The 18,695-nt window shown below is 35.7% G+C and overlaps 3 protein-coding genes across 3 annotated transcripts; 2 read left to right on the top strand and 1 right to left on the bottom strand.

Moving 5' to 3' along the window:
- Positions 1 to 801: 801 nt before the first annotated feature.
- LOC144544316 (ABC transporter G family member 36-like) lies at positions 802 to 9,925 on the top strand. Its single transcript, XM_078292783.1, has 23 exons — positions 802 to 1,144; positions 1,402 to 1,522; positions 1,627 to 1,715; positions 2,077 to 2,161; positions 2,254 to 2,413; positions 2,678 to 2,754; positions 2,888 to 2,941; positions 3,049 to 3,139; positions 3,350 to 3,651; positions 3,794 to 4,075; positions 4,208 to 4,524; positions 4,837 to 4,997; positions 5,098 to 5,201; positions 5,523 to 5,673; positions 5,960 to 6,231; positions 6,449 to 6,781; positions 7,078 to 7,368; positions 7,460 to 7,543; positions 7,636 to 7,769; positions 7,919 to 8,146; positions 8,417 to 8,588; positions 8,689 to 8,943; positions 9,443 to 9,925. Exons 1-23 carry the CDS (start codon positions 819 to 821, stop codon positions 9,704 to 9,706), a joined length of 4,353 nt encoding a protein of 1,450 aa, XP_078148909.1. The 5' UTR covers positions 802 to 818; the 3' UTR covers positions 9,707 to 9,925.
- A 3,353-nt stretch (positions 9,926 to 13,278) lies between these two features.
- Positions 13,279 to 15,463, top strand: LOC144544377 (uncharacterized). Its single transcript, XM_078292882.1, has 6 exons — positions 13,279 to 13,418; positions 13,504 to 13,728; positions 14,371 to 14,658; positions 14,772 to 14,933; positions 15,044 to 15,127; positions 15,253 to 15,463. Exons 1-6 carry the CDS (start codon positions 13,389 to 13,391, stop codon positions 15,358 to 15,360), a joined length of 897 nt encoding a protein of 298 aa, XP_078149008.1. The 5' UTR covers positions 13,279 to 13,388; the 3' UTR covers positions 15,361 to 15,463.
- Positions 15,464 to 16,135: 672 nt separating this feature from the next.
- LOC144544410 (protein EFFECTOR OF TRANSCRIPTION 2-like) lies at positions 16,136 to 18,689 on the bottom strand. The gene is made up of 3 exons (XM_078292920.1): positions 18,499 to 18,689; positions 17,848 to 18,210; positions 16,136 to 16,901 (listed from the first exon to the last, which is right to left on the bottom strand). Exons 1-3 carry the CDS (start codon positions 18,577 to 18,579, stop codon positions 16,272 to 16,274), a joined length of 1,074 nt encoding a protein of 357 aa, XP_078149046.1. The 5' UTR covers positions 18,580 to 18,689; the 3' UTR covers positions 16,136 to 16,271.
- Between the last annotated feature and the right edge of the window lie 6 nt (positions 18,690 to 18,695).

Here is an 18,695-nt window from a genome sequence, read left to right on the forward strand (position 1 = left end):
TTTTGAGAGAGAAATCACGTGGGCATGGCTCACGTGGTTTAGTTTGATTTGATGTTTCTCTCCTTTCACGTTTGTTCGAATAAGTGAAATTCGACGAATTTTTACTGAAAAAAACACGAATAATTAGTAAAAGTCGTGTTTTATTCGCTTTTTATATGATCAAAGGTTCAGTCAACATATAAAACGCTGTTCGGTAAGGAAATTCTGAAAAAACGAATTATTCGCGAATTAAACACGAATCTTGTCACTATTGGTGTTACAGCATTCTCAATCTCCTATTACATATAGTATGCATACTTGACACTACAACTAATCCTTACAATCTCAAATTGGAAATGTATAAATAATATAAATAATAGTGTAAGACACTTGGTTGACAAGAAACTCATTATAATTTAATAGTTGATTAATCAACGCTAAAAGACACATCAATTAAACACATGCTTTAATTATAAGGACTGAATGGAATAATTCCAAAAGGTTAATTTGACTGTAGTCTCCATCGTTTCTTCACTTGTAACCATACAGACTGCACTTATATTTGTTCTGCTTTGCTTTTTTTCCTTTGATTTAATTTTGAATATTTTTCCATTCAAACACCTCAAAAGCTGGCGGCTGTTTTGCCTCCCAAGTAACTCTATCCTACCCCACATTTTCTTTCTGTTGGTTAATTTCTATCTACATTATCAACCCTATATTAAGGCCACATTATTCCCACAAACATGTCATTCCTTCAAATAATAGTACATTATTTCTATTGTAAACCTAGAGAGATTGTTGCAAAACAAATAGCCTAGAGAGATAATTAAAGAGTGTAGATGGATTCTTCCTCAGTGGAGGGTTTATCTACGATAGGCAGCTTGGGTCAAAGTGGCTCAATATGGCGACAAACCGGGGATGTGTTCTCAAGGTCGTCACGGGAGGAAGACGACGAGGAGGCTCTACGTTGGGCCGCACTAGAGAGATTGCCAACATTTGATCGTGTCAAGCGTGGGATACTGGCATCAACCTCCGGGAAGATCAATGAGGTCCATGTGGAGAACCTCGGAGTTCATGAGAAGAAGGCGCTGCTCGACCGCCTCATTAGGGTCCCTGAGGAGGATAATGAACGCTTTTTGCTCAAGCTCAAGGAGCGTTTTGATCGGTATGTCGTTTACTTATTAATTAGTATTTGAAAAGAGAAATGATGATGATGATTATTATTTTTGTCATCAACATCATTTTTTTATTATTATTATTATTATTATTATTATTATTATTATTATTATTATTCCTATAAATGAAACACATAATTCCAGAAAAAAGCTAATAATAAAATCAATAACAATAGCAAAATAAAATAAAATAAAATAAAAAATAATAATATTTGGTACTTATGTTGATCTTCTGTAATTTTAACAGAGTGGGGATTGAGCTTCCAACAATAGAAGTGAGATATGAGAACTTGAGCATTGATGCAGAGACTCATGTGGGAAACAGAGGGTTACCAACTGTTCTCAATGCCACCATGAACACAATTGAGGTGCACCAAAGGACTCAAATAATGTTACAAGAAATTTTTTTTTTCTGTTTTACAAAGTAATGATTTATCTGACTTTTTTTTCTTCTAATAATTCATTTGTTTAGTCAATAGCAAATTCTCTCCACATCCTACCCAGCAGGAAAACAAAGATGCCAATCTTGCATGATGTTAGTGGTATCATTAAACCCTGCAGGTAATTATTTTTTTATTACATAAGATACTTTTCATAAACATTCTGCAGATGGATCTGTTTTTGTATGTACATGTTTTTGTTTTTTTTTTTGACAAAAATTTTGTATGTACTTGTCACCTGAAATTTTGTCTGTACTTTTCACTAGTAACTATTATCTATAAGACAAAGGATTTAATGTCAATGATCATTGATGCTTATCAGTGTCAACCTTTTCATTTATGTTTAAATTAACAATATAAATCATTTGAGAACGAATCCAAGGAATTGTTTCAACGAGATGATAAAATAAGATAAAAAATCATGAATACCTGAACTATGTTAAATATTTTTTAATTTAAATAATTACAACAATTGTGTACAGGATGACATTGCTCTTGGGTCCCCCTGGATCTGGCAAGACTACCTTACTGTTAGCCTTGGCCGGGAAGTTGGGCTCAGATCTCAAGGTCAGGCATCTTAATTAACTGATTCCTTGCAAATTTACCAAATTCATTTCAATCCGCATAACCTAACACAGAATTCAAAAAAATGAATGCAGGTTTCAGGAAAAGTGACATATAACGGGCATGAAATGAACGAGTTTGTACCAGAGAGAACATCTGCTTATATCAGCCAACATGATTTGCACATAGGAGAGTTGACTGTCAGAGAAACACTTGCATTTTCTGCTCGGTGCCAAGGAGTCGGTTCCAGATACAGTACAACTCTCTCTCTGCCTTGCTCATTTTTTTTTCTTCCTCTTTAGTAACAATATATGCTACAAACACATGTTCTACTAGAATATTCCCTGGATAAAAAGGTACATAAAGGTTGGATGGTAGAATAGTGGTTCAGTAATTATAATTGGGTACTTGTTCCCAGTAAAGGCCAGAAAAAAATCAAAATAAACTATTTACTGTGGTATGCACCAAACTCAAATAATTGGTAAATTCGTGCTTAACAATTATTCGATGCAATTTCAGATATGCTAACTGAGTTACTGAGAAGGGAGAAAGCAGCAAACATCAAACCTGACCCTGACATTGATTTACTCATGAAGGTTGAATTCAGTTCCAGAAGCAGAACCAATAAACTGTCTCATATAAAATGTTCATTTATACTACTTAATTCGACAAATAGACAATGTAATTGCATTATTATTAAGTTACCTATATATTTTCATTATTTACTAGGCATCTGCAATGGGAGGCCAAGAAGCCACTGTAGTTACTGATTACATAATCAAGGTACTTCATTTTAAATAGGAAAATGTGTTTTTTAATAATCAATAGCAATGATATATAGAACTTGAGGTTTCTCTGTTTTTCATTTTTCTTGTTTATACAATCTGCAGATATTGGGATTGGACATATGTGCAGATATCATGGTAGGAAATGACATGATTAGAGGTATCTCTGGTGGCCAGAGGAAGCGTGTCACTACAGGTAAAAATTTCACAAATAAAATCTGAAATCAATATCATTTTCTGACATGGCAAAAACCATTACACAAATCTTTTTCTTTAGGTCAGATGCTAGCAAGTTATAAGAAAACTCTATTCATTGATGCAATGCTGTGTGCATTTGTATACATCTCAAGTCTTCACCATTTACTGTGATACCAATTATTGGAACATAACACTGCTTTTTGTATAGGTGAAATGCTAGTGGGTCCCGCAAATGCTCTATTCATGGATGAGATATCGACTGGTCTCGACAGCTCGACCACATTTCAAATAGTGAATTCCATTAGACAGTCAATCCACATCCTCCATGGAACTGCTGTCATCTCACTACTCCAGCCGGCACCAGAGACATATGAATTATTTGACGACATAATCCTTACCTCTGATGGCCAGGTTGTATACCATGGTCCCCGTGACAATGTTCTTGAGTTCTTTGAGTCCATGGGTTTCAAATGCCCCGAGAGAAAGGGTGTTGCCGACTTCTTGCAAGAGGTAGGAAGCTTAAGTAATCACTTTGACTATATTAAACAAATTCACAGTTTGGTTATAATACCTATATTCTTCATCAAAACTTGTATTCATCTTATTAAGTCAATACTACAGGCAACAATGATTAGATTTTGATTCAAATTAGGTAACATCAAAGAAAGACCAACAACAATATTGGGTGTGCAGTGATGAGCCATATAGATATGTGCCCGTGAAGAAGTTTGCTGATGCTTTCAAGTCTTTCCATGTCGGTCGGGCCATGGGGAATGAGCTAGCAGTCCCTTTTGACAGGAGCAAGAGCCATCCTGCAGCTCTAACGACATCAAAATATGGTGTCAGCACGAAGGAGCTATTAAAGGCTCAGATTGATAGGGAAATTTTGCTAATAAAAAGGAACTCCTTTGTCTACATCTATATGTTTACTCAAGTAAGTCACATTAAAATTCACTAAAAGATGCTGCAATTCTGGCCATATTGACCCATTATTCAAATTGTAATCATGAGTATTTAATTATTTGTTTGCTAGATTTGTTCATTTATTTATGTTCATTTTTTCCAGTTGACAATAATAGCATTTGTTGTAATGACGGTGTTCTTCCGCACCCGGATGCACCGCAACGACTCAACCGACGGAAACAAATTCCTCGGTGCACTTTTCTTCGGAGCATTGCTGATCATGTTCAATGGGTTTTCTGAGCTGGCCATGACAGTCATAAAGCTGCCGGTTTTTTTTAAGCAACGTGACCTCCTCTTCTTCCCTGCATGGACTTACACCATACCAGGGTGGATTGTCAAGATCCCCATTGCATTTGTTGAAGTGTTAATTTGGGTTTTTATGACATACTATGTCATAGGGTTTGATCCAAATGTTGGAAGGTAATAAAACCTCCTTTGCCGCATACATTTTGTTGCAGTTATGCACTTGTATATGATGACAGTGGACCTAATTGTTGTGGGGTTTCTTCAACCTTGATTACTATAAACAAAATAATAGAAAATCAACTTGGGTTTGATGAAATACCTCTTCTCTTTATGTCCTTGAATACTAGGTTGAAATTCTCACTGTTTTTCTCTCCTTAATTTTGGTGAAACTGTAGCCATATATTCTAAGTAACTTCAGTTTGAACTTTGAAGTATATATATAAAACTAGTCGTTTACTTTAATCTTACTTTCTGATCAATTTGTAGGCTTTTTAAGCAGTGTCTTCTTCTTATTTTGGCCAATCAAATGTCCGGAGGTCTTTTTCGATTTATGGGTGGATTAGCAAGAAACATGGTCATTGCAAACACATTTGGATCATTTGCCTTGTTAATTATGACAGCTTTGGGTGGATTTCTTCTTACAAGAGGTACAAATACACTTATTCTTGTAATACTTCTATCACTGGCAGAATACCCAGCATTGTATTTGTATGTGTTTACACAATTCTTTTTACTATTGTTTCACAGAGAGGATCATGAAATGGTGGATATGGGGCTACTGGATTTCTCCTTTGATGTATGTGCAAAATGCTATATCAGTAAACGAGTTTATGGGACACAGTTGGGACAAGGTAAAGACATCACAGCTATTGGTTTTAAGTGAAAAGAGGCATATATTTTAGGTTCAATTTCTGCTGAAATAGTAGAAGTACATAGATGTGTGGCACATGTCCAAAACTCAAAAGCAAGGCAAAGAAGTCTATCTCAAAAAAATAAAAAATAATAATAATAAAATAATGAGAAGAAGAAGAAGAAGAAGGAACATGTAAGCCTATGCAATTAGTCTGATAGAGTTCTTTCCTGACAAGTGTACATCCAAATCAGAACTGAAAAAGGAAGAAAATTAGAAAAAAACAAAAAAAAGCTAACATATAGACACTTGTTTTTTCCAGATTGTTAACGGAGAAAGAATTGGCACAACATTTTTGAACAGCCGTGGAATGTTTGCTGAATCAAGATGGTACTGGATAGGCTGTGGTGCCTTGATTGGGTTCATTTTTCTCTTCAATTTTCTCTATACTCTTGCTGTCACCTTCCTCGAACGTGCGTATTGTTTCCCAAAGTTTCTTGTTTCTTTAAACTTCTTTTTAAAAAAAAAAAAATAGAAAAGGTATCAAATTTGTAGAGAACTGCCTATAGAGATATTCTTCTGACACAACTTAGGTTTATTCTACTAGTTGGGGGGTTTTTAGCACCACAAACCTAAAAAGAAACTCAAATGATTTGTAGCAGGATTTCATCTACAGCTTAAGAAAAAATTGTAGCAGATAGTATTAAATTTTTTCATTTTGTAACAAATGTTAACCAGGAATTCCATAATTAAATGCAGCATTTGGCAAAGTTCAGCCTTCTATATCTAAAGAGATGCTAAAAGAAAAGCAAGAAAATCTAACCGGTGAGATTTTAGAAGGATCATCTAAAGGAAAGAGATCATCTTCTCTGCATCGCAGTTCCCGACATGGAAATTCAATTAGAAACAATAGCACTTCGGCAAAATCTGAACGTGAGATCATTGGATCAGATAAGAAAGGCATGGTCCTTCCATTTACGCCACTCTCCCTCACTTTTGATGAAATCAAGTACTCAGTAGACATGCCACAGGTATGTACCTGCATCCTTCTTCAAAAATATAATCCACATGCAAAAATGCATTTACTAATGCTTAAAAAGAACGTCCTATCAACACGATAATATAATAGGTATCTCCTCTTTCATGTTTCATGCATTATTAATTTCCATGCATTTAGGTGTCAGTTGTGATCACTTGAATTTGTCCAATTTTAGTCTTTGACATTGTAAGTTTTATAAAAAAATACAGGAAATGAAAGCACAAGGCATGGAGGAAGACCGATTGGTTCTCCTGAAGAATGTAAGCGGGTCCTTCAGACCAGGAATCCTGACAGCACTGATGGGTGTCAGTGGAGCCGGAAAAACAACACTCATGGATGTGTTGGCCGGGAGGAAGACGGGAGGATACATTGAAGGGTCTATCACCATATCAGGATATCCAAAGAAACAAGAGACTTTTGCCCGCATTTCGGGGTATTGCGAGCAATTCGATATTCACTCCCCTCATGTGACTGTCTATGAATCTCTTGTGTTCTCAGCATGGCTTCGGTTGTCCCCTGATGTTGATTCTGAGACAAGAAAGGTATATAACTATCAATACCAAATTACCAATTAAAATTGGTTTGTTGAATTTTAGACAGTAAAATGCCTAGTGGGCATTTCTTGAAACTACTTACAAAATATCATCACAAGTGAAAATTAAAAGGAAAGTTAATTAAAAGTTATAATCTTCCTAATCTTTGTTAGAAAAGGGTGGAAAAATATCAAACTTTGAGAATAAAATTTATATGAGGGTGCTTCACTTCAAAGAAAGAAACATTTGTAATTGGAAAGTTTGGCTTTAGTTTCTCACAATTATATAACTTTGCACACATACAGATGTTTGTTGAAGAAGTGATGGAGCTTGTGGAGCTCCACCCGTTGAGAGATTTTATTGTGGGGCTCCCTGGTGTGAACGGTTTGTCAACTGAACAAAGGAAGAGGCTTACAATTGCAGTCGAGCTTGTTGCGAATCCTTCTATCATTTTCATGGACGAACCGACTTCTGGACTCGATGCTCGTGCTGCGGCCATTGTTATGAGAACAGTTAGGAATACTGTGAACACTGGTAGGACTGTTGTTTGCACCATTCACCAACCTAGCATCGACATCTTTGAAGCTTTCGATGAGGTATGACCTCATTTTTGTTAGAACTATGGTGTTTGCAATTATTATTATTATTTTTTTAACGTGACACTGATTTACTTACGATCAATTACAGCTTTTCCTATTGAAAAGGGGAGGGGAAGAGATCTATGTAGGTCCATTGGGGCGTAGATCTTCAGAACTGATCGAATACTTTGAGGTAATAAAAAATTTGAAACCCAAAGTACTTCCTTAATTGAACCCGGTTTATAAAAATCCCCACTCACCTCTGTTTGCTTTCAATTCGTTAAGGCGGTTCCAGGTGTACCAAAGATCAAAGATGGCTATAATCCCGCGACATGGATGTTGGAGGTGACTTCAGGGGCACAAGAGGAGGCTCATGGGGTTGAGTTTAGTCAATTATACAAGAACTCAGAATTATACAAGTGAGCACTTATTCTCTCATGATACAATCCCCATTTCTCTGCTTTCATTTGTCCTAAATTGTGGTTCAGCTCAAAGCTTTTGACTATTATATACATTAACAAAAATAAAACTGATGTATATTCTATTTTAATACAAATTTTTATTTCAGGAGAAACAAGGCTTTGATCAGCGATCTTAGTGTCTCACCACCTGGATCAAGTGACCTGCACTTCCTGACTCAGTACTCGCAACCTTTCTTCACACAATGCATGGCTTGTTTGTGGAAGCAGCACTTGTCATACTGGCGAAATCCTTCTTACACTGCCGTTCGCTTCTTCTTCACTCTCTTTTGTGCTCTTTTGTTGGGTTCCATATTCTGGCAGCTCGGCAAAAAAACGTACTTGGACTATTTTCTTTTAATGAGTTCATATGTTTGTCAATGTAACAATAGATACTGCACAAACAAATCAACATCAATTTTATACTTTTGGATTGCACTTATGTGTGCTTCTACAATTTTAATAAATTAGCGGCAAAAGAAACAAAAATGAAAACTGATACCACAACTGTTGGCTAAACTATCGGTTCCTATAAACAGCCTTACCAGTGTGCACTGGTGCTACAATAACTGCATGCGAAACTTATTTCATGTTCTCTATTATAACAGGAAAACACAAACAGATCTAATCAACTCCCTGGGTTCAATGTATATTGCTACTTTGTTTATTGGAGTACAAAATTCATCGACGGTCATGCCAATAGTGTCAATCGAGCGAACTGTCTTTTACAGAGAAAGAGCTGCTGGGATGTACTCTGCTTTACCATATGCATTTGGACAGGTACATGCCAGTCACTTCATATAACAAATATTGAGTATACTTGAAAAAAGCAAAATTTAAGCTACAGATGAGCATGACTGTTTCAATTATTTTCTTGTAGGCTATTATTGAACTACCTTATGTTTTCGCTCAATCTCTGGCATACTGTTTGGTTGTGTACGCCATGATCGGCTTTGACTGGACAGCTGCCAAGTTCTTCTGGTACCTGTACTTCAGCTATTTCACATTGCTTTACTTCACCTTTTATGGCATGATGTGCGTTGGCTTCACCCCAAATTATAACGTGGCTGCCATCGTCTCAGCAGCCTTTTATAACTTATGGAATCTCTTCTCCGGCTTTCTAATCACTAAAACGGTATGTAACTCTAAATTTTCTTTGCCGTGTTCATTTCAATAATCACAGCATTATTAGAATCAACAGATTAATGTCTTAATTTGTACTAAATTCTAAATTAAATAAATATAATAAAACACAATGAAATGGGTTGGATCATATCCAACCTGAGCCAGTAAAAAATTCTATCCATACCCGACCCTTTTAAATATCACTTAGGTTCAGGATAGGTGCAAATTGACGTCCCTTGATTTGAGCAACACTAAAGAGAAAAAAATTTCTTTTGAATAAATAGCAAACCTCATCAGTGCCAACTCATTGTTTATGCCAGTATATATATGCTTCATAACTCGTCTGTATTCCTTTTTGCTATTTCTGAAATACTGGTTTTTAAAATGGTAGAAGATACACAAATTTTATTTGCACAAAGAGACACAATTTAGTTTGCTACCACTTGTTACTGTGGTTGTTGTTTTGCCAATGAGATGACAATATATATATATACTGGTATTGTTTTCAGCAAATACCGGGATGGTGGATATGGTACTACTGGATATCTCCCGTGGCCTGGACCTTATACGGATTAGTAGTGTCGCAGTATGGAGACATCACTGAACGAATGGAAGACGGTACTCAACAAACCGTGAAGGATTATGTGGAATCATACTTTGGATTCAAACATGACTTCCTGCCAGTGGTTGCTGTCGTCGTCTTGGGATTTACGGTGCTCTTTGCTTTTCTCTTTGGTTTCTCCATCCAGAAACTCAACTTCCAGAAGAGATAAATTAAACAGTATTGCTAGATTTTGATTGGAAGATAGAAGAGCGACAATTTTTTTAAGGAAGATATTTTTCTATAGATGTACAAATATGAGATAAGAGGTATACATAATAATGATTAGTTGTTGTCTTTTAATTGTTTAATTGTTGTCATAATTTGTAGCAATAATCAGTGCATGTTAATTGTATTTTCTTTACATTGTTGCAATAAAAAGCATATTTTTAGTGGCTTAATTTCCTATTAGATCTAAGGTGAAATCACAAAATTGAGATTGTGGTAGGGTTGTCAATGAGTCGAGCTTGACAAAGCTCAAATTCGGCTCAGACAAGAATGAGTCGAGCCATCTTATTTCGTGCAGTGAGTTGGATACTGAATAAATATTTTTGTCTATTTGATGTTGTGAGCTAAATATTCACACGTCAGAAAAAAAAATTCATTTTTCTTTTAACGAGTTTCATTCTCTTGTGGTGGACAGAAAGAGAGATAGTGAAAATGTCGAAAAATAATTCCATCTACTCCTTGTAACGAGCTAAGAAATGAGCCGACCTGGATCAAACTCGAACTCGTTAATGATGGGTCGAGGCAAAATCGAGCGAGTTGATTAATTACGAGCTTTTTCAAAGTCAAAGTCAAGCATGAGGGAACCATCAAGCTAAGAATATTTTTATCAGCTCTGTCTTGAGAAAGTTTCAATATTACGTATTTATCCCTCCAAAAATATTTTACAGTATTAATTAATAATTAGTATCGTACTCGCGCGTTGCAACGGTGACATATTATAAGATTGAACAGAATATGAAGAGACATTTTTGTTTGACATTTACACAAAATAAAAAAAATTGCTGATCCAACGGTGGCTTAACAAAACAGTAAAACCGTTGAATTAGCGATTTTCTAAAATACTTAATAAATAGTAAAAAAATTCAGAAAAATGTAAAGTTTGGTCTCCAAGCACATATTAATATGGAGAACAAGATGAACGGTTCAGATCGACTTTTTGAATTTTGAAATTTTAAATTTGGACCGTGTGTATTTCGGCCCATATGCTACCAAAAGCACATTGGCCTATCTCTCTCTCTATATATATAGTGTTATAATTCACTAGTTATTTGTGCAAAAAAGTTAGTCACATGGCGGATGTACTTGGGATAGTAAAAATGGAAACGAGAAGTGAGAATTTTCAAAATACAAATGTCATAATTTTAGGCAAATGGTTGAAATAAGAAGAGACAAACGAATTTTATTTCGGCTGGAATCCTAATTGTGTTTCATTTTTTGTAACTGTCAAAGGTGGTGCAGGGGTTTCTCGACAGTACCGAAAAATCCCAAAAATTTTATTATATTCAAAAAAATTAATTAATTTTAAAAATTACCTTCTCTGCATTGAAATTCGAAATCTATTCAAATCGAAAAATAAAATTTATCAGTTTCAAGTCAATTTTCTGAAAATATTATTCCCGATTTCAGTATATCCAAAACCGATAAAAATTTTTTTTCTGATTTCTAGAACTGGAGATATTATTACCGGTTTCAAAACTTGAGACTAGGGGTGGCAACGAGCTGTTAAAGAGCGAGTTAGGCCACACTCATACTCGGCTTGTTGGTGAATCAAGTTGAGCGAGCGAGTTTGAATTTTAGGTCCCGAGCTAAAACTATTGCTCAAGACCGACTCGTGGCTTGTCTGAGCGAGCCGAGCTAGCTCGTTATTAGCTTGACGGATTTATAAATTTGTATATTTTCTTTCCTACTATATCTTAAATTTTCATAACACATCTTATCAATTATGGCTAAAACAAAATAATATTTATATGACTAATTAATGAAGAATACTCTTAATTCAATTGTAATTAAGCAAATCAACTACTATAAATTAAGTTTACAGCTAAATTCATGCATACAATATATTCACAGAATAAATTCATGCATACCAAATCAAACAAAATCATACAAATTAACTTAATTGCTTATAATTAATTCACACATATTTCATATAAAATTACCAATCAACTTAAACACAGTCCAAAGTGCAATTGTCATAACACTGGCTATAACATCCATAAATCATAATATCCTCAATCTGAAGTGAACGGATCCGATTAAACTATTAAACTATGTATATTAAATAGGTCGTTAATGACCGAGCTAGCTCGTAACGAGCCAAGCCAAACTCAAAATCATTAATTCTAGCTTGTAGCGAGTGAGCTAATTTTAACTCGATTCACTAACAAACGACATGTTACTTATCAAGTCACAGGCAAATACCAAGTGAGCCACGAACTTTTTTTTCCGTTTTACTGGCATGCATGCAAAATAAGTCTTTGTTTGTAAGGCAGTCAAACACGCGGACCAAAGCAATGAAAGAATTGGTAGTGCAGTAGTGCTTCCTTTAATGGTTAGAATGTTTTACAACTAAGACATTGCTAGGGACCAATCATGTGGTCTTGTTTGTGCGGGACCCAGTCAAATCCATCTCAGCACTTTGAAACAACAAAACCAAATTAGTTGGGACCAAATTTTGCTATTAGTTGGTACTAAACTTGGGGAAGGGGATTACCTGACTTCCGGGGTGTAGGAAAATCTTCAGCTGGAGCAGATCACCATTAAAATAGACCGGTCACTGTTAATTTTTAAACTAATAATTCACCTACATTGACTCTGATTGACTCTGAAAGCAGAAATTTCTTGTCCAGGCAGAGGATTCGGTCTCCTAAACTTGGACCCAGTCACTCCTGGCGGCAAGGCTCCAAACTAATAGTAAGAGTGTACAATTTGGAGACTTCCATTAATAAATTCCATATATATAACTTTTTATCTCTAGCCCTGACAAAATTATAATTAACAATTCCATATAGAACTTTTTTTTAAGAGAAGATTTATAGCACAAAAACCATTTTTTTAATAAATGGCGATCAATTTTTTTTTATAGCAAATTAGTACAGAAACCAATTGTTTTGTTTTTTATTAATAAATTTTCTGTAACAAAAAATAAATAAAAAATAATGAATTGGACCATTTTGATCCGAAAACATGGTAACACTATTATACTAACAACCTTTTTAATTTGAAGCGCTTATAATATCATTCATTCTTTTTACTGAAAGATTGCGGTTGAGACCATACTACAAACCAGAGTTGTTAAAAAAACATCAATTTAAGTTGATTAATTGGTCGATTAGTTGTTGGCAATAACTAAGCCGTTATAATTTTTTTCGATTAATCGACTAATTATTTCTGATTATAACCAATTATCTCCGATTATTCCCAATTAATCGCTTAGCGATACCATGTCCGTCCAATATCTGCATTCCATTATTTACAACACTCCTACAAACCGGATTTGGTCTATTTTTAAGGTTATATGGCGTTAAGGAAAATGCTAAATACCAACAAGTACAACCAATAAAAAATATAACAAGGAAGCTTGTGGCAACATTTCTCCAGCAATTCCGAAACCAATATTTTACCTCCAACTCGGCTTCTCGCAGAAGAAGATCCAAATGTCGTACCAAACCGGATTTGTTCATATGCTTGTGAATTTTAAAAATTCAGGGGCCCAAGCAGAAAATTTATGATACTTTATTCAACGTCTGTATGGGCCTATATAATTCATCAATCTCTCTTCAATTTGGGGCAGCAACAACTACACACTTGTAAAAGCACCACACATACATCAGGTGTTTGTTAAAATGCCTCAACGAGGTATCAAGTATGCAGTGGTCTGTACTTCTCTCAACAGCTCCTCTCTCCATAGCCATATGTACATCTTGACTATACTATTAACATTTCTTTTCTAAAACTCAGGTAGATGCATTCAGTGCTGAGGCTTTCAAGGGAAACCCGGCAGCAGTGTGTCTGTTGGAAGAGAAGGCTGAGGTGGACAAAAATTGGATGCTATCGGTTGCCAAAGAGTTCAACACTCCTATCACTGTTTTCCTTTCTCGACAAGCTTCCGATTCACATGATGCGAAGAGTAATGATGATGATGCTCCTTGGTTTCGTATCTGGTATTTTACCCCAATTGTTGAGGTATATGTCAGAAATATATTATACAAAATTCTTAGATTTGCTGCTTATTTCTTTCTTAGATATAACTTTCAGTTGTACTTCTCATTGAATGTTTTCTGTGGATTGAGAGATTAACCAATGTATTAATTGGAACAATCAAGAAAGAGTATGACGCACATGTTGTTCAATGATGAAACACTGACTCAAAAAAAGCCTCAGGAACTGAGTTGCTCATTTATACATGGTTAGAGGCTAACCTTTGTTTACCCAATGTTAAAGTTCTACTGAGTTACCCGAGTGATACCACTATCCCTGTGTATCTTGTTGAGTCTCAAGATACGTACCTAGATGACCATACCGGTGGATTACTAGATAAGTATAATGATAACATGAAGTAGGAGAAGAAACCAGAAGGCCATACCACTGGAATTCAATACCTGTCTTCCTCTCTTTTGGGTGCCCCATGAACCAAAGGGGAGGATCTGCCTCTCTCTGACAAACACCGGACAAAGCAATCAAGCCAGGTATCTTGTGGAAGAAATGCCATAATTTTGCATGATACTGGTATATACCAGCTTGAATATAATGTTACTGAGCCCCATTATTGTCTTTGTACAATTAACATAGTACTATATACTGCAATAACACTTTGCTTCTTCCTAGGTTGATCTCTGTGGGCATGGAACAGTAGCAGCAACACATTTCCTGTTCACATCAGACCTTGTAAAACATGATATCATCAACTTTGTTGCGAATATCGAAATTGTAACTGCCAAGAAAATATCTAAAGCAGATTTTACATTGAAAGAAGGTGACGAGAAGTTCTTTGTTGAATTAGACTTTCCCGTAGATCCTATGGTTGACGATGATGCACTTGAACCATCACTTCCTAAGACTCTGAATGGTGTGTCTGTTGTTAGTTTTCAGAAAACATCTTCTAATGATCTTGTGGTACTTTTTTTATACTATTTATTGTTGTTTCAATTTACCCATTTTTTTGTGCTTCTATTATTGCTGTCAGGTGATTAGATGATTAAGCATTATCTTGGAATTTTGTTTCTCAGATAGAACTTTCTTCTGGAAAAGAGGTTGCAATGTTGCAACCAAATTTTGAGGAAATAAAAAACTGTGAGGAAAGAAGAGTTATAGTTACAGGACCAGGTCCTGACGGGTCTGAATTTGACCTTTTCACCCGAGTCTTCTGGCCCAAATTTGGAGTTGATGAGGTCATACTTCTTTTTTTATCAATTTCTCTGTCTTTCAATTATATGGCTGTGCACTTAGATCCCATGCTGTCATGCTTTCAGTTATTTAATCTATCTTATTATCTATGTAGGATCATGTGTGTGGGAGTGCACACTGTGCACTGGCACCATACTGGAACAAAAAGCTGAATAAGCAAAGTTTTACTGCTTTCATGGTACTTCAATCATTCACTGTCAAACTTAATTAATACTTCATTATACAATGGGGTTTATTCGTCGAAATGTCAACCAAAGTTTGAAATATGCACTGGATGTATTTATCATAATTGTGTATTTCCAGGCTTCACCAAGGAGTGGCGTGTTGTATTTGGATTTGGAGGAGAAATCTCAGAGAGTGCGTATCCGTGGTGAGGCAGTGACTACTATGCTGGGAACCCTGCTTGTTTAATGATTTTAATTTTACCCAGTTTTGTTTCTAAGACAAATTGGATGATTGTGGCCAAATAATTCATAGTTCTGGTAACGGGGAACTATTTTATAATTTTCCGATTGATGTTTCTCATGCATATTTTGTTAGAGGAGGGTTCAAATGCCTCCATTTTTAAAAACTTGAATAAACCGTTAGATGTGATCTATGTTGTTTTCTCTGTGCGCCCATAAAAAATTATCACATTTTGATTTTGTATTTATATGAATCAATAAGTTGAAAATCAACGTTTAGAAATTATCCACATTAGTATACTTTTTTACAAGCTCAAGATAACAACCAAAACAAAGTTAAAATGTCATAACTTTTTACAAGTGCATAGATAAAATGATATAATTCATATCCAACAGTTTTATTTTGAATTTTAATATCTAAATTTTGAGTTATTAAAGTTTTTAAAAATGAAAGTATAATGGAGGCATTTGAACCCTCCTCATTTTGTTAACATGTTAATTTAGTGGTTCTGAGTTGCATAATGCACCATTGGGCATCTCTTATCAAACTTGGAACCATTTTTTCTTTATAACTCAATTAAGTTTGTGGTGGTTAACAATTTAACATATCTTGGCTTGTCTGGTATATGAATGTCCCGAAATTACTGTTCTGTTAGAGTTTAATTGGATGTAAATATAACTGTCATATCCCGAAATTTGCTTCTTTGTTGCTTGTCCTTGATGTGCAAATGACATGCAAAGCAAAATTATTAAAAAAAAATCAATTTGAGAGTAATATCACCTGATCCATCAAGCAATAGCTGGGTTGAATATCTTGGATTATGTTTATTACAATTGCAAAAAGCTAACAAATGTCTCCTCACAGTTGGTCAAACGTTCTCTTCGTAAAAAAGAGAACACTAAAATAATGATTTGGTACTAATAGACAGGAATGAGAATCTGTTTATTAATCTTTCTTCCTTTGTGGACCTCACATCGCTTCCTCCCCACAGCAGGGGGTTTCTTACAAATGGACCCATCAATTTCGCTAATTGCACCGCAAACACTTACCAATGCTTGTTCAATTTCAGATCCTAGGCTGTTGTTGTTTAGTAATCTCTCCTTTCTTGTCTCGACTATTCTTCTACCTTTGTGGTCTTCACACCTCTTTCTCCCTTGTATGGGCCTGTTTGCACACACACCCCCATCTCCAAGGGCAATTCCACAAATAGTTTCAATTGGTGTTGTCATGCGAGAAGTTTCAGTTTCAAGTTGAAGTACTTGAGGACAAGATTTACCAACTTTGCGAACCTCTGGCACCATATACTTGTCAAATAAAATACTTTTGTCGATTCTCACTCCAACCTTTTTTTCATAAAAGAATATCTTCTTCAAGTTTTGAAAATTTTGGAAGATGGACGAAGACATCTGACTGTTGGATAATCTTTTCTCTAGTTTTGACAAAATTTCTTCACGCCGAATGGAACCATTATGAATTTGATTCCATGCATAGTCGAAATAGTCTAGGAGCTGTGCTTCTCTTTTCTCCGCTTCTAGCTTGTTTGTCATCTACAAATGCAAGCATGAAGCTTATCAGTAAAAATCATGCTGATATGTAGGTTTCTTGGAGAAGTGATCCATGCAATGTGGTATTTGGAAAAATGGCCAAATTTTCTTACATGACCAACATTTAAGCTCCTATTACTTGCTAGTAAACCTCCATTTATATAGTACAGTATTGTAGGAGTTTTGTGTGAAAGTGTTTATACTTTATAATGCCACTTGCATAATTATGAAACACCAAACTGATTTAATACTGGTACAGTAGAATTGTTCTCTCATCTTTTACTTTCGGTTTACAGTTTTATGTACTTTCTGTATTTTACTGGAAATTCATCCTTCAAATGAGTCATTTCATCACCATTACAAAGTAGCTGGTAGCAGTAACTTAATTCTGACTACAGCTGGAAAACATCTGAACAAACCCAAATAGCCTCTCGACTCAGTCAAACACAGACCCAACCAGATCCATTTTCTCTCTTTTTCAAAACTCAAAATTGAATTGAACCTAACATGACCAAACCTGAAACCAGTGAATACCTAAAAGAGGGGAAGTAATCAGAACTCAATCTGCACGATTCAAACAGAACTGGACTCTAAAAACCTTAATAAATGTCTAACCAAGGCTACCTGGGACAAAATGCTCAGTCAACTCCAAACTGAATTGACCTGAATCCATAACCGTACCAACTGGAAACCAAATCTAACTCTGAGACTGAACAATTGGAGACACTAAATTGATCTGAACCCAAATCCATGTGACCAAAATGAGATGAAAGTGACCTGACCTAAAATGAAACTCAGATCAACCCAATATCAAAACTGACTGAACTAAAAAGTAACTTGACCTAACCCAATGACCCAAGACCCAAAAATTTTGAAATGACCTGCACCTAATTTTACCAGACCCAACAAACTTGTTTTTCAACTCAAATGCTGTAGAGGAAATTCTTACCGGGACACATCTGAAGGCAATGGAGAAGCCCCGTGCAAAGACCTCCCTAAACAGACCTGGCTCCTTTTTGACTGGTAGATGTTCTCTCTTCGCAAGAGAATCCAATTTTCCACATTCTAAATGGGATCCGGTGCGGCCGTAATGCTGAAGTCTTGCTCTGACATTATCGGCTTGCCCCAAATAAACCACCATGACGTCCTTGAGATCATCAGATCGGGTTTTTGTACCAGCTTTGGTACCTGGTTTTGCAATGCTTAGCTCGTACAGCCCTGGAAAGTTCTCTGGGAGGTTGTGGATTCTGTACCGGCTGGCCCCCTCCTTACCAAGCCAGTGGTCATCCCAATCAGATGGTCCCACAAGTATCTACCAAAAAAATAAAGAAAATAAAGAGAAAAAAGAGAAAGGACAGTAAAAAGACCAATAATTAAAAAAGGAATTCCAATTTGTAAGGTCATAAATCTTGATTTTAGGCCAAAATTGCACAGAATTTTTTTTTTGCATTTTTTACAAATTGATTTTAGTCAATGCTTACCCACTAATTCTAACCAATCTATTCATGGAGCTCAGATACAAACGATTGAAGTACAAATCAGTAATCAGTAGTGTTACAAGTAAATGAGAGATCGACGGTTGACAAATTGGGAAACTCACCTTCCAAGGAGAGAAGAAGGCGTCGTGTTTTGTGCGAGAGCATTCCTCCCTCTTCACTCTCCTATATTTCTTCTTCTCCATTGATCTCTACCAGGGACCACGGCTCCCGCCCATTGAATCCTTTCTTTTGAAACAAAAAATGGAGAGATTAAAACTCAAACAGTGCCGTAAATTGGCAATTTGAATAGAATTTTGCT

The sequence above is a fragment of the Carex rostrata genome, chromosome 26 (genome assembly GCF_964058835.1).
Source record: "Carex rostrata chromosome 26, lpCarRost1.2, whole genome shotgun sequence".
Taxonomy (NCBI): domain Eukaryota; kingdom Viridiplantae; phylum Streptophyta; class Magnoliopsida; order Poales; family Cyperaceae; genus Carex; species Carex rostrata.

What these genes read in the sequence shown, in the direction of transcription:
- LOC144544316 (XM_078292783.1), top strand. Translation starts at nt 819, where the DNA reads ATGGATTCTTCCTCAGTGGAGGGTTTATCTACGATAGGCAGCTTGGGT. An exon ending in GGTATCATTAAACCCTGCAG is followed by an intron (nt 1,716 to 2,076) that starts GTAATTATTTTT and finishes AATTGTGTACAG; the next exon opens with GATGACATTGCTCTTGGGTC. An exon ending in AGTTGGGCTCAGATCTCAAG is followed by an intron (nt 2,162 to 2,253) that starts GTCAGGCATCTT and finishes AAATGAATGCAG; the next exon opens with GTTTCAGGAAAAGTGACATA.
- LOC144544377 (XM_078292882.1), top strand. Translation starts at nt 13,389, where the DNA reads ATGCCTCAACGAGGTATCAAGTATGCAGTG. An exon ending in GAGGTATCAAGTATGCAGTG is followed by an intron (nt 13,419 to 13,503) that starts GTCTGTACTTCT and finishes TCTAAAACTCAG; the next exon opens with GTAGATGCATTCAGTGCTGA. An exon ending in ATTTTACCCCAATTGTTGAG is followed by an intron (nt 13,729 to 14,370) that starts GTATATGTCAGA and finishes GCTTCTTCCTAG; the next exon opens with GTTGATCTCTGTGGGCATGG.
- LOC144544410 (XM_078292920.1), bottom strand. Translation starts at nt 18,579, where the DNA reads ATGGAGAAGAAGAAATATAGGAGAGTGAAGAGGGAGGAATGCTCTCGC. An exon ending in CCTTCTTCTCTCCTTGGAAG is followed by an intron (nt 18,211 to 18,498) that starts GTGAGTTTCCCA and finishes TTTTTTTGGTAG; the next exon opens with ATACTTGTGGGACCATCTGA. An exon ending in TTGCCTTCAGATGTGTCCCG is followed by an intron (nt 16,902 to 17,847) that starts GTAAGAATTTCC and finishes TTGCATTTGTAG; the next exon opens with ATGACAAACAAGCTAGAAGC.